At 39.1% G+C, this 20,460-nt stretch overlaps 1 protein-coding gene across 1 annotated transcript in view; it reads left to right on the top strand.

Moving 5' to 3' along the window:
• USH2A (usherin) overlaps positions 1–20,460 on the top strand; it is a 564,162-nt gene that overhangs the window by 261,135 nt on the left and 282,567 nt on the right. Inside the window, exons 30-31 of the mRNA XM_025049837.1 lie at positions 5,510–5,623; positions 7,583–7,744. Coding sequence (XP_024905605.1) covers positions 5,510–5,623; positions 7,583–7,744 — 276 coding nt within the window. The remainder of the gene's footprint in view (positions 1–5,509; positions 5,624–7,582; positions 7,745–20,460) is intronic.

Below are 20,460 nucleotides of genomic sequence, written 5' to 3'. Positions count from 1 at the left end.
TGCTTCTCAGCATGCAGAGTTCTATTAGAGGCACAAAAGCTTGCACAGCTGGTGTCAGCTCCACAATGATTTTCTCTTAGGTGGACGGTCTGCCTCCAATTATGAATATTTCTCTTCAGGTCCTTTGAAACTTGAGGTGAGAGCAAAGGAAAGGGAATGTTGGAAATGATAATCTTATAGGTCAAAAGCAGCGATGTGTGTTACTTTGCTGGCTCCCTGGCGGGGGGGCGGGGGTAGGGTGGGAGCGGGGCTCTCATACAGGGAGGGAGATGGCTGAGTGGAGGTAAGGATGGAAAATCTTCATTTTTTGGTCAAACACCAAGGGTCCACTTTTGGTAAACGACCATAATAGCCGCTGCAAAATAGGGCAAGAATTAAAAGGACATGCCCTCTGCGTTCAGAGAGTTCCCCCAGGTAATTGTGAGGGACTTTCTCCCGGTTCTCCAGGATAAGGCTCCTTTCCCCCAGTAGGTAGGAACCCTCAGAACCCCCAGTTTGGAGCCAATCAGCCTACAGCTCTTCAGCTTCCTCCCATGATGCACTGTGTCCCTTAAACCATGTGCTGCCTCAGCTCTGTCGGCTCCAGCCTTCTGCACCCACGGAGGCCCACCAGACCGCAATTCACAGGGAACAGACTTCCTTCCCTCCAAAGTCCCTTGGTGGAGCATGTCAGGATCTCTCAACGTTAAGCATTAATGCAAAGTGCATTATCGCTTAGCACTGAGAATTCTGGTTCTGCTGGTGCCAATGATTTTAATCCGGACGCCAACGCTGCTATGTTGCATGGGGTACTAACACTTTTAAGACATCAATAATGCTTGCTTTATGCTTATTGAATGTCTTTTTCAGCTCACCCCCTTCCATTATCAGAAGGGACTGGCGGATTTCCTAACATGGTTGGGACCATTTTCTGATTTCACAGAGATCGCGACTGAAGGGGAATTTGAGAGGTCATCTGGCCTGCCTAGATAGAGGGACAGTCTCAGATTCAAAGAAAAAAGTCACCTCTGTGATGTCTCCCAAAGAAGAGAGTTATATCCAAGCCAGACTTAAAAGTTCTCACCATTAACAGGTCCTTCTTTATTTTAAACACCCCATGGGTTACAAAGGGAAATGGCCCCACTTTCCCTTAGCGGGGTTTTTGTGTACACAAAAATTATGCCACATTTTTCTGTCTAGGACTTCTTTATAAATACGTCACACTATGTTTCAGTATGTTTTAATATCATGCTAAAATCTACTCTCAGTGGTTATCTTTTTTTTTTTTTTTTATCTTTAACTGTAAGATTTCCTATCATCTTGGCTTGGGAAGTCAGATCTTATAAATACCCTGTTCAGTCGCCATATAAGCAGGCTTTTTGCTTTGCGTATCAATCTGTGTATTACTGTTATCATCAGGGTCCTCCTAGCTCTAATATTTTCTTAGCTTGAAAGACCTTTCAGAGATCAGTTGTATTCCTAGGCACCCTTCCCAGAGGTATAGAGAAGAAAAATTGCTAAATACTTTTTGATGATGAGATATTATCATAGTAGTACTTTTTTTTTTCCTGGAGTATATATAATGTAAGCATGACTCTGACACTTAAAGCAAGGTTGTTGGGTCAATCACTCAACGATCTCTAGGCGTATATCCAGGAAGAGCTACCTTACTTAGTGCTGCTGAGAATATTCATATTCTCTTTCTTCGGAAATACCAGAACCTTTTAGAAGCATCGACTTTAATCTAAGTCACTAAACCCTCTATACTGAGAAACAAAAGAGATAAACCACATGTCCCAGGCAGTGAGGTGACTTTGTCTCTTTTCTGATTTGGTGAAGATCATTTAGTTGACCAGCTTCTCCTCTTATCCCAAGTGTGAATTGTAACCTGACAACAGAGAAAATGCTCACTCATTAGACTACAGCTCTTACTGAAATAGGTAATACTGTTTAGAGGCAGTTATTCCGATGGTTTGATGAACTTTGTGAGACACACGATATGAGCAAGATCCTCCCTGGACAAATAAACAAACAAAGTGCCACCTCAGCTTCAGGAAGCAGAGCACATTTTTTTGAAAGTGTGATTTACAAACCACCCAAAACATTCCACCTGGGTTTCAAAGTCAGCAAGAACCAGAACTTCAGCTCCCTTCTCTTTTCTTGTTTTCTATTTTGCAGCTTTCATTTCTCAGTGTTTATTATTGTTTCACCTGCCTTGAAATGGGAAATGTGAGCACTTTGATAAATGGCCTGAAAGATGATCTAGTTTCCCTCTAGCATCTTTCTTAAGAATCTCAGAATTTTTCTGTGAAATACAATTTGGTAAACTTCTCTACCAAGGCACGAAGCAGAAGAAAGCACATTTGATGACAAGAGTATTGCCTATTATTTAAGGTCCTTAAGGTTTAAGGGGAAAATTTTTAGTCAAGGAATCTCATGATACACATGTACACACCAAGTGACTCCTTAGCGAAGGCAAGAAACATTAAATAAAATGCCAGAGACCATGTACTAAACATGAACCAGCCTCTGGTTGGACATGGTTCTTAAAGTCTATTTTACTACTATTCTTGTTAAGCTGTGACAATAGTCACAAGTCCAATATTGTATTTCAGCTATGATCTGGAAAAAAATAATGCCTCAGGGGAAAGCATTTTGTCAGGCCAGTTTTTCAAAATTGCAAAATAATGGAATTGCCTTTATACTGTTTCTCAGTGATAATTTTGCCTGGGAATATGATGCATCTTCATACTGAAATTTTCAGGGCACCAGCCTATATACAGCCAGTTGTCTTTTCAGACGTGGTACTCCTGTGCTCTGGCTAAGTCATGCCCGTCTGTGAGAGGCAGTGATTTCCACAGATGCCACACAGGTTAAGTGACGAACAAAGGAAACTCACCTCATACGCCAACAGGTGTTTCTTGCTCTCTGTAGGATTGTTTCTTTCTCCGTGGGCTGAGTTATTTTCGGTTGGTACGGCATTTTACTAATCAAGACATGTGAATTGCTTTGTTCGAACTCTTACCGTAGATGTGTATTTGGTAATAGGAAAGATGTGACAAATGCCAAAGATTTTCAGAGGGTGCAATGGCTAGAATCTATCTTACATTGCTACTTTACTTTTGAGCCTGCAAATTTGGGATTATGATGGAGGCCTTAAGAAATGGAAAGATGATGCTTACAAAATAATTTAGGATGCCGGGTCTGGACTGTGACCTGCTGAGTGAAATGCAGGTGAGACTTCCAGGTGGGGTCCATGAACTGCAGGGTGAAACATAGAACCAGAGCTTGAGGGAGAGAGGTAAAGTCCAGATAGAATGAGAGATGAGGCTTGTTGAGTTAACAAAGGCATGTGTCTAGGGGGAGAGGCCTGAAGATCCAACCTTGTAAAATAAGGGTGATTTAAAGGACTGTGGAAGGAGGATGAGTCAGTCAGGTCAAGGAACCAACTCTCGGTAATTTAGGAGAACAACTTGGGAAAACTCAGTAGCATGGTCGAAAGTGGAGGGAAGCAGAGTCTGGGGAGCAGAGGAGAAATAAAGATTGATGAAGAGTCACTTGATCGGACATTTAAGATCCCTAGTGACCTTCAAAGATAAAACTAGGTTTTAGTAGCACAAGGCAGACAGTAAACTCATTCAATCTTGATGGTAACATCACTTGATCGGACATTTAAGATCCCTAGTGACCTTTAAAGATAAAACTAGTATTTAGTAGCACAGGGCAGACAGAAACTGGGTTGCAGTAGTAACAGTAAACTCATTCAATCTTGATGGTAACGCTTTGAGGTCAAGACTATTTTACCCCCATCTCACAGATGAGGTCTCTGAGGCCTCTCCTTCAAGGTAGGTACTATTATCACTGTTTACAGATTAGGAAACTGAGGTACAGAGGTCTGGACAACTTGCCCAACCCCATACAGTACCTCAGTGGCAAAAATTGGCATTTGGTCCCAGGCAGTCTGGCCTGAGCATCTGTGCTCTTGCTCAGTGCACCACTGCATGATGAGAATGCACATGCGATGATGTAAGCTTGCTGTTAAAATGTTGAATGAAAGGAGAAATAACTTCTTAAAAGAAATGGAGCTCAGAATTTGGGTCATGGTCTGGGATATTCAAGAGGAAATGACAATCACAGTGGCAGGAATCAGAGAAAGCAGAAGGTTATGACATGAGGGGATTTTGAGATTAGAGACAGCTGAACTTGGCATGAGATGGTCACACGTGCGTGTGTATTCGTTCATTGGCTCGCTGTCTGCTTTGGCCATGAGCTAAGGCAGTGGTGCCAAGTGTAGCAGAGAGTGTTCGTAGCCCAGAGGGCAGCTTGGGGAGCTGTTGGAATGAAGACTTGCGGACGGCACCAGGGACAGAGGACAAGTGGGCAGTGCCAAAGGAAACAACTGCTGTGGTCTTCACTTCATCCTGTCCCTTGGCTTTTATGATCTTTAAAATTTCTTGCTGAGGAGGGAGAATAGGGAAACATGATGTTAAAATCTGTGTATGAGCGATAGATGCTGTCACCAATATTGGCACGTCAAAACAGTAGCACACTCTGTAGGCTATTGAAGGTTTGCTCGGTAGGGAATAGTATGAGTGGAGCCATCTTTACATAAGAATGATGACAGTCTATGTGGTGAGGATAAAGATAGCTGTGAAAAACTGCAGTGGAAAACACTGGTGAGCCAATCAACGAGTTGTATTTTTTGATACTTTAATTCACAGGAGTAACTAAAGAGCTTCCGCCTTGATTCTGAAGACCAATACACAGAATGTGTTTTCTACAGGTACTTTCGCTTGCTGAACAAATCTTACACATTCACCACTAAGCCAGGTTAATTCAGCACTTCCATGTGCAACACTTGTTGAGGACAGGTGTCTTAATGAAATAAACTAATAATTTTGCAAGTAGAAGTACAAAAGCATAATTGTCTAATTCGCTAATTGTTCAAGTATGTCGATTTGCATATTTGTTAGCTGCAACGTGAACAAATAGTTTGTATGTGTGTATCCTACCATTAAAATAATGAAGCCACTCTTGGGAGTAGCATTTCTTGAAGTGTGTTAACGGATGACACATAAAAAAAGGACTCTAGATAAATCAGATTGAAAAATACTAAGTGAAAAACAAATTAAAGAGATTTGGCTTCTGCTAGAGGTCCAGGGTCCTGGAATGGGACAGAGTGTGTCTTAACTCTTGGGTGCACCTTACTCTGCTTCCTGAACTGTCTGCGACACCCCATCACAGGGAGACATCCAAGGGCGCTAGCGTGTCGAGGAACGCACTTGGGGAAGTGCTGTTGAGAGCTGTCCTAACAATAAGTTGATCTCACAGTTTTGTTTTGTTTTGTTTTTTTCCTCGCGAGTTACTCCATTCTGCAGTCAGCGCCCAGGCAGGAAAAGGAATTAAAGAGGCACGTTTTTGTTTCCTGTCTTTCTCTGTGTCTCCACCTCTCTCTCGCACACACACCCATAACGCTCTGTATAGCAGCTCACAGTAAACACGCAAACCCCTCTCCCCCGTTTTATCGTAGGCGTGTTGACAGGCCTGCTACCCTTCGGGCACTATGTGGTCACCCTCACTGCTTGCACTCTGGCTGGCTGCACGGAGAGCTCGCATGCCTTGAACACCTCCACTCCACAGGAAGGTAAAGTAATTCAGAGGTCTTGACTTCCACGTCTCAGTCATGAATAATAAAACAGGAGAAGAGCTAAATGCTGCAAGGCCATTTGCTGGAGAACCCCAACCTAATTTGATGACAAAGTGCATTGCCAGGCCATAATTGCTCCATTTTTTGGGGGGGTGCGCAAATGAATCAAACTCCATACCCTTTAATGACATGCATCTTTAATAGCTGTAATGCAGATTAATGGGCTTTTTAATTGCTGTTACATTGTTCATGCAAGAGCCTTGTCATTAATATGAAGCATCTGAAAGATTAATGAAAGCTTCCTCATTTTACTATGGCTCAGAAGTAAATCTAGAGACAGTCTGACTAAAAAGAATTGATTGTATGGCTCAGTATGAAATTGAGAATCAAACGGTTGATTTCCATGGCCTCTTTTAACTGCTAAACACCGCACAGGCAACAATTATTTCAGTACTGTGGAACCTCCAAATGCCAATTGAGGCATTATTAATCACCGCTCGGTTCCTCCCGACTTAAGTCTCACTTTTGTTGTACTTGGAACTTACACACTGTTGGCATAAATTAATGTTTCAGAAAGCATATGTTAGGAAGGCAGCGAGGAAGAGAAAATATTTTAGCACTTGAAAGTGAAAGCTTTGCTCAAGCATCAGAACGCATCACTTCAGAAAATAACAGCTCTCAAAACATTTGAAGCATTGTTACTTCCTATTTCTCGCTCCCGGGTGAGAGGGATGCGTGTTTCTTTTACTGTCTAGTGGTGAAGTTATTTAGGAGATTTAAAAGCTTGATCTTTACGGAAAAGTAGTCAGTCTCTTTCTCTCACTATTCATCCGCCCCTCCTTCTCGCTCTTCTTCCCACTTCCTCTCTTCAGTCCGTCAGTAAGTCCTACATGCACAGAAGATACGTGAGAGAAAGACAATGGCCCATCCGATGACACTATGACAGAGTAAAGGAGTTTGTAAAATCCTTCTTGTCACCCGTTATTCTTCGTGCTTTGTATGAGCCCTCACCAGACCCCCGTCACCCGGGCTGTGCCATCGGTGACCCAGCTTCAGCATTTTCTCAATGTCCTTTCTGTCTAGTCTACTGAGAATAGAAGTTTTTCTCACCATGTCATTGCTTCTGCTATGGCACATGATCATGGCCCCTTCACAAGTACGTCGACCAGCTTGAGTATAGGACGAGACGTCTTATGTCTCTCGTTATTTTCTCTGTATCTGCTGATTCCCTGTCCAGATTAGCCCAGGGCCCTTCAAACCTGCCTCACAGCTATCCCTCAGATTCCTACTCGGCCAGGTCACCACTTCCTTTCCATTATGTAAAGAATTCCCAATTTCTAGGTTTTCCCTTGAGTGTAGTTCCAATTTACCAAACTATGTACGCTTAGGGTCAGTTTTAAAAAGCTTTTAGTTCCTATGACTGAAATTCATTGACCATTACAGAAAACAAACAGACCCCTTTAAAACAAAAAACAAAAACAAAAAACTTGCACACAATGTAGTCTTCGTATATAATTAAATTGATTCTGTACTTCATGGCTATTTCTATGGTTATGTATATATATATATTTTTTATATCTGTTACAAACCTCTCTCACGAGCATTGCCTATCTTAGATCAAAAGCTCCTTGAGGGTAGAGACTCATCTGTTTAATTTGCTTTTATCAGCACAGCCCCCAATAGAGATTATAATAATACTTTTGATGAAGTAACACAAGCATCAGTCAAGTGAACTAGTGTAAATACTCCCCATCCATCATTGATGCAAATGCTCATAAATTCAGGACAGTTATTTAGTTCTGTTCCTAAAGCAATTACTGACAAGCTGCCCACGAATCAGGAACATTTCTATGCATGGGATTTCAGGTTTAGTCCATGATTTATTGGTTTAGGTCTGAAAAGTTTGAATTAGAAAAGGAAACTAAAATTAGACTCTATAAATCTTTTTTTCCACAGCCCCACAAGAGGTTCAGCCACCAGTAGCCAAATCTCTTCCTAATTCTTTGTTACTTTCCTGGAATCCGCCCAAAAAAGCAAATGGCATCATAACCCAGTACTTCTTGTATATGGATGGGATGCTAATCTATTCCGGTGATGAAGAGAACTGCACCGTCACAGGTGAGACTTCTGTGTGTATCAGGAAGTAGTTACAGTCTGTAGTAGAACATATAAATATATAATACTTAATTATAAACTAGAATATATACACATGAGTATATATAAGTATATATGTATTTAGACGCATTTATATACATATATATTTATATGTATGCATTTTCGATAACCATAATCTATAGCTATCTGAGAATGTGGTTTTAAAAATTTGGGTTACTGATTTTTATCTCCTGTTAAACCTCAAAAATTTCATGATTTTTGTGGTCACCTTACACTCAGAGTGGAGCCAAAGCTGAAACATGGGAAGGGCCTCCCCTGCCCTCCCCCAAGGCTGTCTGACTGCACAGTCTGAATGTCGGTCCTACCGCTACCCAGGTACTTTTGCTCCCGTGCAGAGGGGCTTTGGGAATACATCAACACAAGGAGCTTAACCATGGGACTCCCATCCCTCACCTCATCACAAGATCAAGGCCAAGGCCTTGTGCGGTCCCTGGCCATGCTCACAGTGCCCGGTTGAGTCACTGATGCCACTTGAGATGAGTTCCACTGTCACGTGTGTTAACTACTTTAAAATCTGCATGAATCATCTTAAGAGTCAGAAGTCTGACTCATGTCGACTGAATTTTGGACTGTTTGAGAAGAAACAGCGTATATGCACAGGTCATCTTCTAAAGTGTAATGACACTTAAGGAAAATGAGTTGTCGAAAACCTTGCGACACGAGAGGCTTACATTATGTATGTTGTCTGGTATTTGAATCGTGTTTATATTTATATAGTAATTATAGTGGTTATACATTTTGTAGTATTTTATGCACTGTATTTGACTATCAGGTGAGACATCATTAATCAAATATTGATTGATGAAAAAACTAAGGGCTAGAGATATTAAATTCTTCATAAAAGGTCACAACAAGTTAGAGTCAAAGGCAGGATTAATTATTTATGCATCCAGTTCTTCGCATTAGTGCTAGGTACTAAGGTTGTAACGGGGAATCAGCCAGACTTTGTCCCTCCTGTCTTTTTTTTTGATGCTTGTGATTTTGTGGGGACGCACAGAGAGAGGCAGGCAGGAGGCGCTTGTGGACAGGGCTATGACTTCATGCAGTTGCCTTCTCAGGGTTTATATTTTCCATGTCCGCTCTAGTCTGAGAACCTTAAAAGGACAAGAAATATTGCTTTTATATTTTATTCATTATGGTTGGGTAGAATTCTATTATGCTTATTCTTTGAGGTAGATATTTTCATGACCCCCATTTTACAAATGAGAATCCTGTGACCTTCCTCAAGGTCACAAAGCCTGTGAATGCTACAGTTTGATACCAGCTCAAACATCCCAGCTATGATGAAAAGAATGTGGTCTTCTGCAAGGTACTTCACTTCCCTGAGACTTAGTTTGTGAATCTATAAAATGGAGAACAGCTACAATTTTCAAGATTTTTAAGAGACCTAGAGCTATACATAAAACACCTAGCATGTTCTTAGCACTTAGTAAAAAGAATAGTAATTATTATTTCCTTTGGAATGCAGGTTTCATATGAGACACCAAAAAAAATATGTTAATCGTACCCTAATAATAGCGGAAGACATGATTTTAACTAAAAAATAGAGACCGTAGAAACTACTTCGGAAGAAATGAAAACACGACATGGAATGATGGAATGATCGTTAGACGTGTATTAATTATTAATGCACAACACACTTTCTCTAGGGCCAGAAGGTATCATCATGCACGGTGGGATATTGTGGCCCAGCAGAGACATTTCCTCAGAGAGGCTTTCTCTGACTCCCCAGTGCGAGTTGGGTGGGCCTCCCATGTGCTCAGTCAGTGCCTTCATGCATTCCTGTTTCGGTTTGCATCGTCTTGAACAAGGGTGCTTGTTCCCTTGTCGATTTTCCCTACTAGACCGAAAGTGTCATAAGGACGTGACCGTGTCTTTCCTGTTCATTACTGCCTCTCCAGGACCTATCAGAGTGAGGGTAGAATACACAGTGTTAAATACGTGAATGAATGACGTCAGGTGAGTGCTGGGAACAAAGAAAGAAGGTAGCAAAGGAGAGCTGGTGGAGGATGGGAGCAGGGTGTGAAAGAAAAAGAAAAAAAGAGGTAAAATAGAGAAAAAGAAGCTAAGATTCCTTCCACGCGTGGATGCGAGTGCTAGCCCCATCTACAGGGGAGTGATGTGGCTGATGGCAGATCTCAAACTGTGGGCCTTGGCTATTTCCAAAATATGCAGAATGTCTAATGAGGCGACATCGTGCAAAGCCAGAAGAAGGTCAGTGTGGGAGGAGAGGAGGCCAAAATCCACACTGATTTTCAATAATACGTACAAAAGGATACTGATTCTGCATTTTGTGTGATTGAATCATCAACAGAAGCATGTGACTGTAGCATCTGCAGGAAAAGATTGTGGCTAATAGTACCGCAGTGAATTAGTAGAATAGATGCCCTGAATATAATATAAAGAAAGTGAAATATTTTTATCGTGAACACAGCCATCTTCTCTAGCTGCAGTGGCAATAGATTCTTCAATGGTTTTCTTTCTTTTGTAGATTTTTAAAAATCATGTCTCCTGTACCACTCAACTTTTTTTCTCTATGGCACTCTTGGCTTGTCACAAGCAACTATATCTCTCGTTGCTCTTGTCCCTCAATGGCTAAAGATACAAAATCGTGCTGGGACAACAATATTGGTCACTGAGGAGAAGAACTAAGCGGAGGATGTTATGATGGGGTCCAGAGCTGTCTGTGGTTGTTCTAACATTACAGCTACTAAAACTGAGGCCAGAGAGGTCAAGATATTCTAGTCAGCAACTGGAGGAACCAGTTTAAGTCTGGGTCTGTCTGGCTTCAAAGTCCGTGCTTTTAATCTTTACACATTCTGCTTGTTGAACACATGAACACATATTATTTTATTTCTCCACACACCAGCTCTGAAAGGGAGATGGGAGGCTGTTTACAAACCACAGAGCAACGGTATTAATTTTCTAGAGCTGCCATAACAAAGTACCACAGACAAGAGGGCTTAAACAACAGAAACTTATTTCTCACGGATCTGGAGAGAAGTCCAAGATCAAGGTGTTGGCAGGTTCGGTTTCTCCTGAGGCCTCGCTGCTTGGCTGGCGGACAGCTGCCTTCCCACAGTGTCCTCACGTGGTCTTTCCTCTGTGCATGTGCCCCTGGTGTCTCTTCCTCTTCTTAGAAGGACACCAGCCCTGTTGGATTAGGGTCCTACCCTTATAACCTCATTTAACCTTAATCATATTTTTAAATGCCCTATTTCTGGATACAGTCACATTGGAGTTTAAGGCTTCGACATACAAGTTTTAGGGAACATGATTCAGTCTGCAACAGTACCTAAAGTGAGTGCTCTTTTTTCACTGTTGGCATAGGTCGAATGCCTGCTTTTCCAGAGAATCTCAAATTGCATGAAAATTGAATAAAATGGCTTTTAAGGTCCCTTTCAATGCTGATTTTATACCTGTGATATGTACTAAATTCCATTCATTCATGTCTTCAAAGTTTACCTGTCCACTCGGACTCACAGAGAAGACAGAATGTGAAAGAGAATCTCTGTGTTTGAATTCAGCCAGGAGAAAACTGATACAGGAAACAGCTCCAGCCATTGAGACAGGCCTGAGCCTCTACAGACACTTTAAATCTTTGTCATGTTTCATCATAACCTGTGTCTATGATGCTGTTGGCACTTGTCGCTTGTCTCTGTGTCAGGATATCTGTGACATATCTATTCCATGCTGAATGGTTTGTAGGTGGAACTTCTACTCAGTAATAGTAACTTTTAGGTCACTAAAATGGAACTCTACAATGCTGAAATGTTAATTCTTAGAAAGATTGAGAAATGGAAGATGCAGTCTATAGATAAAAGAAAAAATAATATTTTTAACTATGAAAGTAATATATACCTATTGAAGATAAATTAAAACATAGATATCTGATACCAGATAATTACCATACAGATGGAAACACTTAATATTTCATATAATTCCAGTATTTTAGTTATTTAACAAATAGAGCTTTAATGTATAATTTTTAATACTTCCATATTCCTTTATGACTACATCCCACATCATTAAACATTTCTCTATAAATATTTTGAAATACTGTTACTAATAACATCATATTCCAACTTACAGATCAGACTAATGCATTTGATCACTTGAACAATTCACAAGTTTCTAGTTTCTCTATTTTAAATATGTTGTAATAAATATTATTGTACATCTTTGCTAGACTTCTAAAAGAGGAACAGCTAAATCAGAGGTGAACTTTTACAGAATATTAGGTTTACATTTTTGCATTATTTCCCAGAAAAGTTGATCAGCAATGAATGTTATATCTTTAAATCTTTTATGGTTTTCAAGTGAAAAATCTTCCTTTTATTTGCATGTTTAAGTACGAGTTATACTAAATACTTTTCTGTGGGATTATTAGCCAGTTTTATTTTACTTTGATTTATCTGATCACCGTCTTGATGAGCAAAAATTTGATGAGGTGAGGAATAATTTTGAAACTTTTTCAAGAGCTACGTTTATATTCTATCGTTCCTAGTTATGATCATCTGCACTATTTAAAATTCTTTGCCTTCTACACTATCACAAACGTTCTTAATAACTTGGCTTAATGTACCCTCCTAAATGTTCAAAGTGTCAACATGTTTTTCTCCTACTCCATTTATTTGTAGCTTCCTTTTAAGATTTCACGTAGAACCAACATTCTTCTGTTATGCGTAGCAAATGGATCTTGCTGCCATGGTGGATATAGGTAAAAGTAAAAGCACTTCAATTCAGAAGCCACTTAGCATCTAGGTGGTTCGAATTTTTTTCTTCTTTCTCTTAAATATGAAGCATTAAAAGTCAAAGGCATTGCTGCACCTTGAGTTAGTACAAAATATATTTAAAAATGCATACAGTTCAATTTTTTTGCCTCGCATAGGCCATATGCTAGTAGTATGGTGGGTCAGTCGTGACACTGAAAAATGAATCCAGTTAGAGACCCTCCCGAAGGCTGTTGATGTTTGCTATAATAAATAGCACACACTTTAAGTCAAACTTTTTCATTCTGTATTCAAAGGTAATGGATTTTCGTAACCATAGTAACCTTGGTGTATTTCTGGATAAATACATGAGGTATATACATTCTAGTTTTATTTTTGAATATAAACTACCACATTATGTATTACTAATAATATGAAAAATAGGATGTAGGTTAGTATAATGACAGCTTAAACTAGTATGCATTTTTCTTCTGCAAAAAATAAATATTTATCAAAAGTATAGGTTCAATTAATTTTTCCCCCAGTTTTGTGGTATTCTGGTAGTGCCATTTATCTTTTTTTGCAAGATCTCCATTAATCTCTTATTTCTGTCTCATAACAGATTTTTAAGAATTTTGAGGTAAAAACAACTGTGCCTTAAAGCTTATGATTAAAAACATTATCAAAAGGTTGAAGGACCTATATTGATATTACTAGCAGAGCTATTGTGGGCCACTTAACATATGAGTATACAGTGCGTTCATAAACAGGTGGAGAAAAGAAACCTTTTGTCTATTCAGCATACTGGGATTGTTTCAGAGTTCAGGCTAGATAGCATTCTGATTGATGATGACTATCCAAACTGTAGCCAACCAGATCATTCTCATTTAAATGAGCACCCTACCAGAAAGTGGCAATCTTTGAGAAGTTTGTGAGATGTTTCAGAGAAGCCTACAAAGTTCTGAGAAACAAGGATAACAAAAGGAGAGCAGTCAGGGAGGTGTCCTATGGCCCTCACAGGGAGGTTTAAGTGAATTGTGCTGACTGGTAAAGAAAGTGTAGTGATTTCTTAGGGCAATCTTTTTTTTTTTTTTTTTAACCACACAATTTGTTCTAGGTTCACCCAACATAAGACATTACTGCTTACAACTGCTAGAACTCCAAAAACGGGGAAGAGCAATAGGGACTCTATTTAGAAAAACACAATCTGACAGCAAACCATGACCCGTGCATATTTTCAAGTGTGTCATCTAATCTATAGTAGTCTTGATTAAGAGTAGCTGATTTCAGCACCATGGAGAGCATCTTCCTAGTGGGGCTTTTAGAGAGAGAGAGAGAAAGAGAGAGAGAGAGAGAGAGAGAGAGAGAGAGCGAGGCTGAGAGTGTGTGAGTGTGTGTGTGTGTGTGTGTGTGTGTGTGTGTGTGTGTGTGTGTGTGTGAGGGAGAGAGAGAAAGCTGATAGATTCTGGTAAAGTCAGTTAGGCAGTAAGTATTTATATCTTTCTTTAAGCAGCTAAAAGTGCTGAAACTTTTTTGTCTTACTTGCCAAGGTCAAAAGGATCGCGTATAAACAGCAAAACAGAAATGTTCATCTTGAACCTTCCGAACAGTTAAGTCTTACGATGAGAAATTTATTGTAGAAGAACCTGCGTTGCTTATGGCACAATAAAAAACATTTAAAGGTTAGGAATTTCTAACCAAGCGTTATGAAGAACCTTATCAACACTCTAAAAATTTTAGCTAAATTTTATTTATTTATACTGATGGCTTATAAAAGATCCTTTCTTAGAAAAATAAAACTTCACCTTAACCTTGATATTTTCTTTAATTTTGTATTTTTGAATATCATGGTGCAGTGCATCTAAATCAACCCTCATACATGAGGCGATATTATTGAGGGGAATACTGTTAATATGCTTGTGTTCTAATCTGTAAGGCCAAGTATTAACAAGACAGGATGTGGGAGGGTTTTCAGGTAAGGCAATGATCTCATCTGTGAGTCACTGTGCCTCTCCGTTACAAACTAAGTCACACTTGTGCCCTGTTTATATCATAGAGATATAGCATTAAATCATACAAAGTCTAAGAAACCTTGAGGATACAAGGGTAAAAAAGCCTAAATAGTGACAATCAGCTAGAGCCTTCAGAGGCCAAGTTACCAAGCTACTAACTTTGTGACCCAACTCCAGGAGAGTTGCTCAGGGTTCAGCTATGTGCCAGATCCTTGGGTTAATGAAGACTGTCTGCATTATTCTAAAGAGCCATGACGAAGGGTCAAGTGAAATGAAACATCTTGTACAGAATGTTCCAATATCAGTTGTGGTTAATCGTGAACAGTATAACCAAAGCATCATTCTCACTCTAAGATGATTCTACAGTGCACCAGTATGTGAAAAATTTAAACATGTAATTCATATTTTAAGATAGGTATCCACATATTACCTGTAATCCGTTAACCTAATTGACGAATAATATTCTCTTAAATGGTAGGAAAGGACTCTGTTTGAAGGGATTTGGGAGGGACAGTGGGGATAACATCCAGTTAGAAAAGCAATGGAGTTCTTGAGTCCTAGAAAAGGTTTGAGAATGTGTCCTTCCACTGAGAGCTTGACAGAGGCCGCCTAGAATTTTGAACATATTTGAGAGCTACTTTTAATTTATCCTTTATGAGTTATAATGAGTTATAAATTCATTTCAAAAAGTGAACAGATCTTAAAGAAACAGCCTGGTGAATCTTCACCAACTAAACACGTTTTTGGAACCAGCACCCAGATCAAGAAACAGATCTTTGTCAGCATCCCAGAAGCCCTCCCATTTTTGCTCTTTCCTGTTAACAGCATAGATTCGTTTTGCTATTTGTGTACTTAATATAAGCAGAATTAAATAGTATGCTCTCTTTCATCACTGACTTTTTTGGAGAATATAGGAGGGAGAGTGAAGAGTCTCTGTATTCATATACCTGATGCCGAACCCTCTGCCTGACAGGCAGTTGCTAGGACAGTGTCGGCTTTAAGTTCCCACCTCCCAGAAAGCCATTGGGGTATTTGTAATGTGAAACATCTGCCTCTTCCTTCAAGTCCAAATCTCTAAATTCAAAAAATAATTATAGAAAGGCTTCCTCTGTGAAATTTGAACTTAACACAGGAAATCATGGGCCTGTGTACTTTGGAAAAAAAAACAAAACAACCTTCTAGATGTCCAATAATGGGATATTGTGCAGCCATATAGCTTTAGAAGCTGTAAATGAATATTTAATGATATGGAACGATGTTAAAAACAAGTATTTTAGCAGACAACATATAATACTTGGGTCTATTTTAGTAAAACATATGTATGTATGCATGTGTACGCGTGCACAAATGTGTCTGTACACGAATATGGATGCACACCAGACGGCATTAATAGCAATTATCTCCCAATAAGGGGATTCTAGCGTTTCACTTTCTTTTCTGTCAGGACGTCTTTTTATCTTGAAATTTTCTACAGTTTGGATATTAGTAAGCAGAATTTTTATAGTATTTTCCCAATTTTAATATATATGATAAAATTAGTGTAAAAGATGAATATTTTAGGAATCTGATGGTATTATATCTATTAATATGTACCTTTTAGTTCTCCCTAGTTTTTACCTTGATAATTGGGTTGGTCACCTTACTCATTTTCTTCTACCCAGGGTCAAGTATGATATTCTCCACATTTGTAGTACTAGCTACTGCCATCAAAACATTACACATATTTGATGCTATACCTCAATTTCCACATCTTCCTTTGATTCATAGAATCTTTTTTTATATCATTTTCCTAAAATTATCACTTGAATGTATTCTGTCTTTCTATATTAACTTATTTCAAAGGGAATAAATTTTGATGCAGAACAAGAATGTAAATGTATTGAGTACAGTTATGTCATTATTTTCTTAATCACTGTAGTATGTACCATAGGAATAAGGACCCAGTGGCATCTAATAAACTCTTATTGAATTGAGTTGAAATGAACTGATTAAATTGAAGAAACACTGAGAATTAGTAAATTAATATTTTAAAGTAAATGACAACAAATACCAATGCATAATTCAGAAGTAATTAATATGCTAAATGTAGTAAACAGTTTTAATGAGGTAGGATGTTCCTGTAGCTTCTTAGAATTTTTTCATTTAATTATCTAATATGTGGCAATTTTGTTGTTGTTGTTAAATTACTTGTGTTAGTTTGATAGGACTGCCATGACACAGTATCACAAACTGTGTGGATTAAACAACAGAAATGTATCGTCTCCCAGTGTAGGGGCTAGAAGTCCCAGGCCAGTGTCCGCAGGGTTGGTTCCTGCTGCGGTTCTGTGAAGGAGGATCTGTCTCATTCCTGTCCCCCAGCTCCTGGTGGTTTGCTGGCCGTCTTCGGTGTTCCTTGGCTTGTAGATGCAGCATCCCGATCTCTGCCTTCCTCTTTAAATAAGGCCTACCCTGCGTGCTGCCTGGGTCCAGATTTCTCTTTTTAATCAGAACATATGCCATATGGGGTTAGGGCTCCCTAATGACTTCATTTTAACTAACAACAACTGCAAGGCTCTGTTTCCAAATAAGTTCACGTTACGAGGTCCTAGGGACTAAGATTTCAGCATGTGAATTTTGTGGAGGACTCAGTTAAACCTATAACTCTGTGTATTTGATGATGCAATTAATAGCATTCTAAAACTTCCCTCAAATACCTAAAAAAAGTTAGAGAAGATAAGGCATCTATTCAAAATCAGTTTAAAATCGATACATTCCACAATAATGATCAAATAATTACAAACACACACACTTCTATCTGGAATGGTTCCCTCATTCAATGCATATTATTGGCTGCCTACTGTGTGGACACTCAATACTTTTTTTCAGGGGTGTAGACTCAGTGGAAAACAAAAAATGCAAAGGCCCAGCCCTAATGGAGTTTACGTATCGGCGGGAGATGGTTAGAGAAGGTCTCCTGCTAGGTTTCTTTCATCTTAAACAGATGTTTTTCTTAACTGAATCATTCTCCTCCTCGAGTTCTCAAATCTTATAAAACCTTCTCTGTATTAATTAGGATAACCCTAGATGATGTTAACACACACACATACATTTTTCATAGCCGACACAATTTATTTCTTGTTCACTTAACAACTCTACACAGGCAAAGAGTTTGGTCAGTAAAGTTTCCTTCCCCTACACAATCATTTATGGACACGGGCAGATTCAGGTCCTTTTATGATTAACACCTGCCTCCCCAGGTTGCCCTGGATTTACCACCATTGCCCCTGTCAGGGATTTGGTATGCAGGCTAAGACAGCACCCATTCACTAGCTCACAGCTCTGTGAATCAGAAGTTTGGATGGGCTTGGCTGGGTTCCTTATTAGGGTTTCACTAGGCCAGCATCAAGGAGTTGGACGGTCAGGACTTTTCCTTGAGACGCTGTGGGAAAGAATTCGCTTCCAGGCTTGTGCCCATCACTGGCCGAATTCCTTGCAGTGCTGGGACTGACATCCTTGCTTTCTTGCTGGCTGTCAGCCAGGGGCAGCTTTCGGCTTCTCAAGGCCACTCGCAGGTCATTTCATGTGGCTCCCTTTGTCTCGGGAGTGCTGAACCTCTTCTGCGTCAGATCCCCTTTGTGCTTCGAGTCTCTCTGACTTGTGCTATCATCTGCGGAATCTGCTTTTAAAGGGCTCATAATGGGATTGGGAACATCTCTCTTCCACAGCAGGTCAGACAGTCATGGGAGTGTTATCTCGTCATCGTCACACTCTCGAGGGGAGGAATTCGTACGAGGGTGACAGTCATTGGAAGTCATTCTGTGAAGGCTTCGTGCCACAGGGTTCATAGGCAGGGTTACCCAGGTGTGACTTTGCTAAGCCTTGGTTTCCTGATAAAATGGGAATAACAGTACCTACTGCAGAGGCTCAATGTGGGAATTAAATAACGCATGTAAAAATGGCTAGCGTAGTGCTCACGACTCTAATGAAAATAGTAAATGATCACCAAACACGTGCTTTTAGTTGTGGAAATAATAGTTACTGTTCTATTATAATAAAGATTCTTACTATACCCCCCCAAAAAATAACCTACAGGCCTGTCCCTAAACTACATATTCAGTTTAATTACAGATATGTTTATTTAGCAGCTAGTATGTACAAGTCATTACATCAGAGGTTGGGAATTACATATATATATATATGTTTAAGATATTTCCATCATTCCTACTTTGATCACTTAGAAATGGATACAAATGAATATAATGCTGTCTAGTTTCCGGTAATTTCTGTAACAGGTGTGAGAACAAAGAAATAGGTAAACCATCTGGAAGCAATAGTGTTACAGAGGAAATTAATTTTTTCAGGCTTTAGAGTTTCAGAACTGAAAAAAACAAAAAACAAAACAAAAAAAACAGGCAAGTTGAGGAACCAGGATGAATAGTCAATGGCAAAGAGCTGTGAATGTGCATCTCACGAAAATGAAGTAGACGCGATTTCATATGACCGAGCATCCTCGGTGAGTGGTCATGAGTGTGAGAGGCAAGGCAGGAGTCATTATCAGAAGTGCTCCAGGTATGTTCAGATGTTTGAACTTTGTTCTGAGGCAGTGGGGAACTATTGAGTGATTTCTAGAATTGATGCAGCATGAGCTAATCAGTGTATTCAAAAATAAATAATTGAAATATAACGTTACTCCGAAACCGTCACGGTGAAACCTGTACAGCTGTCATCTCTATTCAGTAGGTGAAAGGACATGTAGGTTAGAACTTTAAACGCTGGAAGCTAATTGGACTTAACAATACAGATGGCAAAAGGATGGGGAGAAGAGAGAAAAGCATTATGTTTATTTGTTAACAGTTCTATTGTATTATATTTCTGTGCATTAGTCAGTGTAAAATCTACTTATTTTAAATCCTTTTAAATGGTGTTTAAATATTTCCTGATGACACAATCTGCTGAAGTATTTACCCTTGGCGCAGATTTCCATTAACCTTGTTGCAGAGACTAAGCCTAAAACTGTATTTTTATAGGGGCCTCGATTATGGAGTAAAGCCTAGTGAAATCATTATAAAACCACATCTGGATAAGCTTTGTCTTTCTATCCGATTTAGAAAATTCAGCAAACTATAGGAGAATACCGCTATTAACAGATCCTACATTCTCAGATTATTAGGTTGTCCTTTCTCTAAAAATAAAGGCAGAGAGGGATTAAAACCTCTAAATCTGTAAATGATATAGTGGAATACCCCGTATGCAGACATCAGGGATATTTAGGGAATTTAGTTGTATCGAATATGTAAGAAGAAAAAAAAGAGGCAGAGATTAAATTCAAAGTACTCATTCCTTTTATCTTACTTTGTTCAGTATTTTCATTGTTTTTAGTAGGTCTATATAAACCCTTCAGTTCTCTAAATGGTAAAATTGCCTTGATAGTTTTATAAATTATTTTAGAAATAGTGTCTCCGTATCATAAATACAGAAAAAAAAGTAATACCCAGGAAAGCTTAGGTTACCTCTTTTTGTGAAGGGTTCATTCAATGAAGAAACTGGAAAGAAAAAAATTTTTTCTCATTCACCTTAGTTTTTGATAGCTACCTCAAATTATAAATGCCTTTTATAATATATTTGATTTTATCCATGGCAAAAATTCGAATGGTTCAGAAGCAGTGGCTATTACTCATTCTTGGTTTTACAAAGTCAGTATATTCATTAGTCCTGAGTGTTTCAGTTGTGAGTCATAGAAATTTAACTTTGTTTAAATTAATTTTTATTTTGGTGACATTGGTTAACAAAATCCAGTAAGTTTCAGATGTACAATTTCACAGTAAGTCATACACACACACACACACACACACACATATAAGAACTTTTATATATATAATAATATTAGAACTAATATATATATTAGAACTTTTAGAATATATATATGTGTGTGCATGTATATATATATGTACATATG

The sequence above is a fragment of the Pteropus alecto genome, unplaced genomic scaffold, assembly GCF_000325575.1.
Source record: "Pteropus alecto unplaced genomic scaffold, ASM32557v1 scaffold65, whole genome shotgun sequence".
In the NCBI taxonomy this organism is placed as follows: Eukaryota; Metazoa; Chordata; class Mammalia; order Chiroptera; family Pteropodidae; genus Pteropus; species Pteropus alecto.
This window is presented reverse-complemented; position numbering and strand designations above follow the sequence as displayed.